Source organism: Myotis yumanensis, unplaced genomic scaffold (assembly GCF_028538775.1).
Source record: "Myotis yumanensis isolate MYYU_CA2020_CCGP unplaced genomic scaffold, mMyoYum1.0.hap1 SCAF_2, whole genome shotgun sequence".
In the NCBI taxonomy this organism is placed as follows: Eukaryota; Metazoa; Chordata; class Mammalia; order Chiroptera; family Vespertilionidae; genus Myotis; species Myotis yumanensis.
In genome coordinates, this window is record NW_027223753.1 from 7,086,174 (window position 1) to 7,094,521 (window position 8,348).

The 8,348-nt window shown below is 58.0% G+C and overlaps 1 protein-coding gene across 4 annotated transcripts; it reads left to right on the top strand.

Moving 5' to 3' along the window:
* Nucleotides 1–7,491, top strand: MIIP (migration and invasion inhibitory protein). Of its 4 annotated transcripts, none has more exons than XM_070404102.1 (11): nucleotides 1–79; nucleotides 1,329–1,382; nucleotides 1,807–2,020; nucleotides 2,260–2,565; nucleotides 3,208–3,292; nucleotides 4,513–4,621; nucleotides 4,704–4,756; nucleotides 5,469–5,598; nucleotides 5,782–5,878; nucleotides 6,739–6,870; nucleotides 7,149–7,491. In XM_070404102.1, exons 3-11 carry the CDS (start codon nucleotides 1,898–1,900, stop codon nucleotides 7,419–7,421), a joined length of 1,308 nt encoding a protein of 435 aa, XP_070260203.1. In that variant the 5' UTR covers nucleotides 1–79; nucleotides 1,329–1,382; nucleotides 1,807–1,897; the 3' UTR covers nucleotides 7,422–7,491. The 4 variants fall into 4 exon arrangements, with proteins under 4 accessions (XP_070260203.1, XP_070260206.1, XP_070260204.1 ...); XM_070404105.1 differs by lacking the exon at nucleotides 1–79 and adding an exon at nucleotides 109–204; XM_070404103.1 differs by lacking the exon at nucleotides 1–79 and adding an exon at nucleotides 214–592.
* Nucleotides 7,492–8,348: the final 857 nt, after the last annotated feature.

An 8,348-nucleotide genomic window follows, 5' to 3' on the forward strand; every position in this document is an offset into this window, starting at 1 on the left:
GCGTCACGTAGGGTGGACGGGGCGGAACTTCTTCCGGCACAGGCGGCGTCCAGCGGCGCGGATCGGTGGCTTCCGGGCAGTGAGTGCAGAGCAGCTAGGCCGGGGATGGGGTGGGATGGGGTGGGGCGGGGGAAGGGCTCGGTTGGAGGCCCCGCGTGTGCCCCCGCGGGGTTCGGGGACGCGATGGGAAAGATGAATTTTACTGTGAGTGCTCAGGTCGGCTGAGTCTCCCTTTCCCCGGGTCCGGTCCCTGCGTCCGCCCGCACTGCTCTGGTGCTTTTGCTACCCGTCTCTCTTTTGAACGTTGCCTTCCTGTTGCATTTGCGCAGCTTTTAGCTTTTCATTTCCCCCCAATTTTTAAAAACGTTCCTTATTTAAAAAAAAAATCTTTATTGTTAGCTTTTAGCTTTTCAAAGGGGGCTGGAGCCGGAGGAGGGCAGTGCAGGCTGTTCTTTTTTAATTATTATTATTATTTTAGAGAGAGTGGAAGGGAGGGGGATAGACAGAGAAACATGGATGTGAGAGAGACACATCAATTGATTGCCTCTCCCACGCACCCCAACCAGGCCTGGGGATCCAGCCTGCAATGGAGGTATGTGCCCTTGACCGGAATCGAACCAGGACCGGTCAGTCCGCAGGCCGATACTCTATCCATTGAGCCAAACCGGCTAGGCCAGGCTGTTCTCTTTAATCCCGAGGGGAATCTGACCAGATAAGGGCGGGCGCCTGGACTTCCGGTCCCCGGATCTGGCTGTTTGCCGAGCTTGCATAGGAGACTGCCCCCCAGAGTCCTCGGTATCGCATCCCCTCTGTACCCGCTTCCCTGCGGGGCATATGCGAGGGGTAGGGTGTCCAGTGTAAGTCCGGTTTCTCTCTGCTCTAGGGCGCTGAGGAGGCCCCGCCCCCACCCGGTGTGGGCGGTCCACAGGCGAGGAGTGTGGGTGGGGCAGGGTTTCTGAAGGTGCTCTCCCTGGACCCAGGGTTGAAAAGGGATAGTGTGTATTGGGAGAGACTTTCTGTTGGGGGGAGTCTGGCCTTGGGGATGTGAGGGAAGTGGGGAGCCCCTTCCCCTAGCCTGCAGAAACTCCTTCCAGAGGCATCTGTATATCCCTGAGCCTGGATGGGTGGGCGGGGGGTGGTGGTGGCAAAGGCTGGGAGTGGGAGGCAGCTTTCCAGGCCCCTCTCCACAGTGCTGGGGAAAGGCTGGTGTGACCGTGGATCCTGGAGCTAGATTGAGGTTCAAATCCTGATTTTGCCACTTACTGGCTGTGTGATATGGGGCAAGTTGCTTAACTTCTCTGAACTTTGGTTTCTTCCTCTGTAAAAAGAAAGGAAACAGGAAGAATGAGCAGGAGAGAGGAAAGAGTCCCTGCAGGAGCCTGGTATGTGTTGGATTCACAGGTTATAATGCCTTACATTTGTAGAATTGCCCCAATTGCTTTCTATAAATCAAACTGGTCTAAGTTCATAGTTCAAGTCTTTAAAGGGGGATTGTTCCCTTTGCGCGTGTAAAGAAACACACTCTGACCAGATGAATAGTAACAGACATTTATTGCATGCTTACTGTGTGCCAGGAACTGTACTAAGATGTAACATGCGTGACCTCATTTAATCCTTACAACAACCTTATGAGGTAGATACTGTTATCGTCTCGTTTGACAGATTAAGAAACGGAGGCAGAGGAAGGTTAAATTGTTTGTCGGCGGCTGCACAGTTGGGGAGAACCAGAGTGGAGGGATTTGAACCCAGGCCTCTGCCTCCTCTGGGCAGCCTCCTAAGCCCCGTGTCATGCTGTCTTGGCTGCAGGTAGCAGAGCTGGGTCTGGAACTCAGCCCTGAAGGCACTCTACAGCCGGGAGTCAGCGGCATCCGACATCGGCTGTGGGAAGCCAGACGATATGCCTGGGATGGTGGAGACCAAGGACCTGGCGCAGCTGCGGCAGCTCAACCTGGAGCTTCTGAGGCAGCTGTGGGTTGGGCAGGATGCCATGCGGCGGTTGGTGGCCAAGGCAGCCTCAGAGGTGGGTGTTCACCTTGGGAACTCCCAGAGGATGTGGGGGGCTACTAACCTTCAGGCCAGAACCCAGGCCTCCAGGGTTGTCCTGTGCAGCGTGCCCATTGTATGGCTGATGGGAAAACTGAGGCCTAGCAAGGGGAGGGACTGGACTGGGACAGCAGAGGCTGGAGCAGGAACGCGGGCCTTTATGCCTAGCACATGCCAGCTGGGAGGTGGCTGGGTGACCTGGCCTCTCTGTTCTAGTCAAGCCTGGACTCCAGCAGCAGCTGTGCCTCCGAGATGCCATCGTCCCCAAAGATGCCTTCAATGGCCCAGAGAACCTCCTCTCCACGGGATGCCAACCAAGGTGACTCCTGCGACATGTCCTCTCTTGGCGGGGCCAGCTCGGGGGTGATCCCTCTCCCACCTGTCAGGGAGCCCCGGAGCCCCCTGAGGCCCTGCGTGTCACCGTTGCTGGCCACCTCAGACTCTAGTGACTCAGAGCGATCAGCGGAGCTGGAGGCGCAGGCCTCGAGGCCCATCCAGGATCAACCAAGAAAGCTGCCCAAGGTACCATGGGAGAGCGGGGCATCCGTCGGTGGGCGCTTCCTGGAACCTCAGTTTCCCTGTCTGACAAATGCACTCATGGGCAGCCTTCTTTGCAAGGTGAGAGGCTGTCCGGGAGATACCGCAGGTTGTGTCCAGCTCAGCCTAAGCCAGTGATGGCGAACCTTTTGAGCTCGGCGTGTCAGCATTTTGAAAAACCCTAACTTAACTCTGGTGCCGTGTCACATAAAGAATTTTTTTGATATTTGCAACCATAGTAAAACAAAGACTTATATTGTTGATATTTATTTTATATATTTAAATGCCACTTAACAAAGAAAAATCAACCAAAAAAATGAGTTCATAGGTGAGTGTCATAGGTTCGCCATCACTGGCCTAAGTGCTGGGTAAGTGGTGGTTGCTAGTTTCTCAGACAGCACTTTGGGAAGAAGGCGAGGAACCCCATTATACAGATGGCAAGACCAAGGCTGAGGCCACACTTACTCAAAGTCACACATAGAAAGGGGTGGGGACCAAACACTGTATCTTTCAATTCCTGAGCCCTCAGCTGAGCCTTGGGGCCCACACAACCCTTTTGCTTCCCCCAAGCTGGGGCCTCCTTCGTGCTGGGCCTGCTGGTCTAATCTGATGTTTTTGCCTTGTCAGCTAAGAGTGACCTTCAACAAGGAGTCTCCAGTGCCTGAGAGGAGCTGGCGCCTCAGACCCTACCTGGGCTATGACTGGATTGCAGGTGTGGCCCGCCCCATGCACACACCTTGCCTGTGAGTGGGGGGAGGGGAGGCCCCAGCTTGCCTACTCACTTGCCTGAGCCCCCGCCCCCCTTCTCCCCCCCCAGTGCTGCCTAGTGTGTCTGAGTGGCCCTCCCTCCTTGGTGAGCGCCTTCTTTCAGCCCCAGACACAGTGACAGGCACGGAGGTGGTGCTTGAGTGCTTGCCTGGACTCCCCTGTTTTTATCACTGCCCACCGCCTGAATTCTAGACTTGTGTACCTGGCTGCCTTCTCTGTATGGCACATTCAGTGTCTTAGATTGCTTTCATGTCCAACATCAAGGTGATGATTTTCTTCCCACTGCAGTCTTTCCTGTCTTTGCAAATGGCAACTCTAAGTACCTAATAACTGGTCAGGTCATAACCTTGGGATCAACCTTGATTTCCGTCTCTCCTTGTCACATATTCCTCTCCCAGTCCATTGGCACATCCTAGTAGCCCTGCCTTCAGCATATTTCTAGCCTCTGATTACTTCTCTCCGCCAGGATGCCTATAGCCACTTCTAACTGGTGCCCCTGTCTCCCACCTTATAGCAGCCAGAGGGTAAAAATACATGGCCGATCTGATTATGCCACTCCTTGTCCCCAAGCCCCCTGCTGGCTTCCCAGCCTCATCTCCTCCACTCTCACCCCTTACTCCCCTCTAGCCACTTTCACCTCCTGGCTGTTCCTCAGATACACTTCCGCCCCAGGCCCTTTGCACTTGCTCTTCTACCTGAGATGGCCACGTGGCTCCCTCCCCCCTTTCAGGTGTCACCTCCTCAGAGAGGCCTCCCCTGGCACCCCTGCCCTATCAAGCTGGGTTCCCCGGTTCTGCTCGCTACTTCCTGGCACACGTCACCACTCAGTGTTGTATTGCATGTCTCTTAGGTGACTAGTTTGTCTGTTGCCACCATATAAGTAAGTGAGGCAGGAGCTTGGTCTAGTTCACTGCTCTTTCCCCGGCACATTAAACGGTGTCTGGCCCATTGCAGGGGTTCTGTAAGTACTGTTTGCTTAGACAATTGGATATGCATCAGGGTGGATGGACACAGGCAAAACCAACAGGCACAGTGAATGGAGGGTCCCTGCTGGTCTGTGAGGCCTGGTGGGGACAGAGCAGGTGGACTGGGTGCCAGCACTGAGTGTCCTCTGAGCCTTGGCCAGTGGCCGCACAGCAGCTCCCTGTGCTTTGCCCACTTCAGGGTCTCTGGACAACAGCTCGCCCATCAGCAGCAAGCCCGAGGCCTTCTTCTCGAAGCTGCAGGAGTTCCGGGAAACCCACAAGGAGGAGTGTATTCACAGTGAGCCCGAGTGAGTAGGGGCAGGCCAGCGGTGGGCAGGCAGCACAGGGACCCTCCCTGTCGCTGGCCTGTTCACCCTCTCGCTCTCATAGACCCCAGTTCCCAGGCCGGCGGGAGAGCGACAGTGCCCAGGAAGACCACGAATGTGAGTGTATGCCCCGAGGGCTGCCCTGGAGCCCAGCCGAGGTCGTGGGGGCCTGGGGAGGCGGCTGGGTGTTGGGGATCAGCGAGGGGAGGCCTGGTGTCTGGACAGGACGGAGCAGGCCCTGGGTGGGAGGTGAGGGAGCTGAGGCCCGGCCTCATGGGGATTAGGGTCAGCCCTGTGTCACCCCGCCTCCCCGCTCCCCTGCAGCCTTCATTTGCTTCCCAGCTGCCTCATTTCCTGTGTGCTCCCACTCCCACTCCCTCTTCTCTCCACATGGGTTGCCTGTGGGGGGAGGTTCCCGGCTCAGTCTGCTGTGAATTTGCATGTATAGCGTACACTGTACATATGTGTGTAAGGGATATTCATGTGAACATGACTCTGTGTGCACCATGTGTATGTGTGATTACAAATATAGGCACGTGCATGTGTCCACAAATGTGACGAAAGCCATGCTTTGTTTGCACACATGGCATTTCCACATGCGAAGGTGCTGGCCAGTGTGCGGTTGTGTGCACATGTGTGTCATGCTTGAGGAAGTGGTGCTCCATGTTTTGTGTGAGCATAAGTCTGTGCATGCTGTGTGTGTGCATGTGTACACGCCTGTGAGTGTGGCGGAGGGCAGTTGGAAGGCAGGCCTGTGTGGTTGGGGGCAGCAGGGGCTCCGGTGTTAGGCTTCCGGGCTGAGGCACTGCTGCTTCTGCTGGGCCTCCAGGTGTGTACTGTTACCGTGTCAACCGGCGTCTGTTCCTGGTGCCTTCGGACCCTGGCACCCCCTGCCGCCTATGCAGGACACCCCGGAACCAGCGGGGCCCTAAGACACTGGCAGACCCAGCGCAGGTCCGGTGAGTGGCCAGAGCAGGCAGGGCACCTGGGGGCACCTTTGGGGGCAGCAGCAGCTGAGGAGGGAGTCAGAGCTGGGAGCCCACTGGTTTGAGGGAAGGAACGATGGGCCTGGGGCTGTGACCCCCCGATAGCCAGGAAACCTCTGTGGTAATCCCCCCCCCCCCCCCCGCGTCACCCCCCAGGGTGAGCATCCCACAGTCCATCCTGGACCCACCCCACCGCTACCGCATCCACCGGCGGAAGAGCTTCGACGCCTCCGACACGCTGGCCCTGCCCCGGGTGAGCAGCCACAGGGAGTCTGGATGGGGATGGGTGCGGGGCTGGCCCAGGTCCCCAGACGGAGCCCAGAGAGGGCAGGGACTGTGCCGAGGCCACCCAGCGAGGCTGAGCTCGAGGAGGATGAGCACCCAGATCTCTGAAGCCCAGGCCAGGCCACTTCCATCACCTGTGCTCTGCTTGTTCGGGGGTGTGGGCCACCCCACCCTCGCCCCGCATCCAGAAGGGTCTGCCACCTGCTGGTGTGAATGGGCCCCATGTATCAGCTCCCATGTGGGTGCGCGGTCCTGAGGAGGATCCTCTCACGGAGCCCACAGCAGCCGAGAGCACAGGCTCTGCTGCCGCCCCGCGCTATAGATGAGCTCGCTGAGGCAGAGGGGCGGTGACTGACCGAGTCCAGCAGGTGGAAGAGCTGGGATTGGAACCCCAGCCCTTATGCTTGCATAGTGCCTCCATCACATCCTTCGTGTCTCCTGGGTGGGGGACCCCAGTCACTCCCAGTTGAGGCTGGGGAAGCTGGGCCGGGGGGAGGAGATGGGATGCCAAGGAAAGTCGGTTTGCACATTTGTAAAATGGGCACAACATACTGTCCGCAGGTTTGTGTGATGAGGTGGGGCAGTTGAGGGAATCAGTACCGGTCCGGGCGTGGGGCTGAGCCCAGCAGGAAGTGCTCATCAGTGTCCGCAGCCTTCCCTCCGCCCTCCGGGTCTGCGCCAGGGCCTGGGTCAGCAGGGTCAGGAAAAGGGAGGCCCAGTGGGTAGACACAGCCTCTGCCCTGGGGGAGCCTCCGTCTCCATGGGGTACCGTGACTCTTTGGGGGAGCCCTGCCCCAGGTCAGGGCCTTGACCTCTTTTTCTCCACAGCACTGTCTGCTGGGCTGGGACATTATCCCTCCAAAACCCGAGAAAAGCTCCGGCCCCCGGAGCCTGGACCTCTGGTCCTGTGTCACCTCCGAGGCCCAGCACCAGCCGCTATCGGCCGGCCCTTCCCACCTGGTATGGTCTGGGGCACCCTGGGAGGGGCAGGTGCCTGGAGTGGGCCTGGGGACTGCAGAGTCCTGGGGGTGGGATTGGGGTGTCTCCCCGTAGGAGCCCATCCCCATTTCCTGGCCCTGACCCAAGGCACCCTTCCAGGATCCAGCCCTCCCCACTGGCTACCCCATCCCTCCCAAGGAGGTGACCCCAACTCTAAGATCCCGAAGGGGATGAGGCTGGAACTGGGGTGACCTGCCGCCACAGTGGCCCCCTCTGACACCACCTTATTCACCATCCAGGCCCAGTCAGTGCGGGTCCCATCCCCCACCCCGATCTGGTCAGAACCCCAGGTGCCCCAGCCCCGCCCGCACACCCTGGTGGACGACCTGAGGACTGGCCACTTGGAGGACAGTGCTCCTGCCATCGCCTCCAGCCTCTTCCCTCTGGCAGGGGTACCCATGAGAGGGGAGCCCTGCCCGGCCTCAGCTAGAGGTGGACTCAGGCCCCACCCTCCTAGGTGGGGCCGGTGGGTAGGCCCAGGCCTGTCTCCTTCCTGGGCTCAGAAGGGGTGACGGGTGGGAGGTCAGGGCATTCTGTCTGTCGTGTTTGGAAATAAAGCTCAGTGCTGTCTGCCCCTCCAGATTCCCACGTGTGTCGGGTCTGTCCTGCTGATGCCCTCAGTGCCCAGGCGATGCCCTGGCTTCCGCCAGCCCCCCCCCACCTGGGAGACACTCTGACAGTCTGTGCTAAGTGGGTGGGTCCAGTGCTTCGTGCAGCTCCCAGCTCTGGGTAGAGGCCTTCTAGGTGGGTGAGGACTCCCAAGACAGGCTGAGGTCAAGGTCAGTGTTGAAAACCATCTCCGCAAGGGGCTGGGGTCTCAGGCTGTCCCTGTAGAGCAGCAGTTCTCAACCTGTGGGTCGCTACCCCTTTGGGGGTCGAACGACCCTTTCATAGGGGTCGCCTAAGACCATCGGAAAACACATATATAATTACATATTGTTTTTGTGATTAATCACTATGCTTTAATTATGTTCAATTTGTAACAATGAAATTGGGGGTCACCACAGCATGAGGAACTGTATTTAAGGGTCGCAGCATTAGGAAGGTTGAGAACCACTGCCTTAGAGGAAGCTGAAGTTGTGAGAGGGGAGTGAGTGAGCTCACTCCTTCTTGGTTCCTGACACTGAGTCCATTCATAGAGGGGCTCCTCCTCTCGAGTCCAGCCCTGGAAGCCATGGGTGACCCCGAGAGGTCAGATGGGGGAACTGAGGGCCAGGCGGGGAGCTTGGCAGAGCGCAGATCTCCCTCCTGGATTAGTAAGCAGCACCTGTCTCCTTCCCTCGGTCGAACAATATGAAGTTCCTGTTTTTCTAGATAGAAATGGGGAACCGAAGCCCGGAGAAAGCATGTGCTTTTTCTGAGGTTTCTCAGCATAGAGTGTGGAACTAGGGCTTCGGTCTCCGTGGTAACCCTCTCTTCCCATCATGCACCGTGTGTGT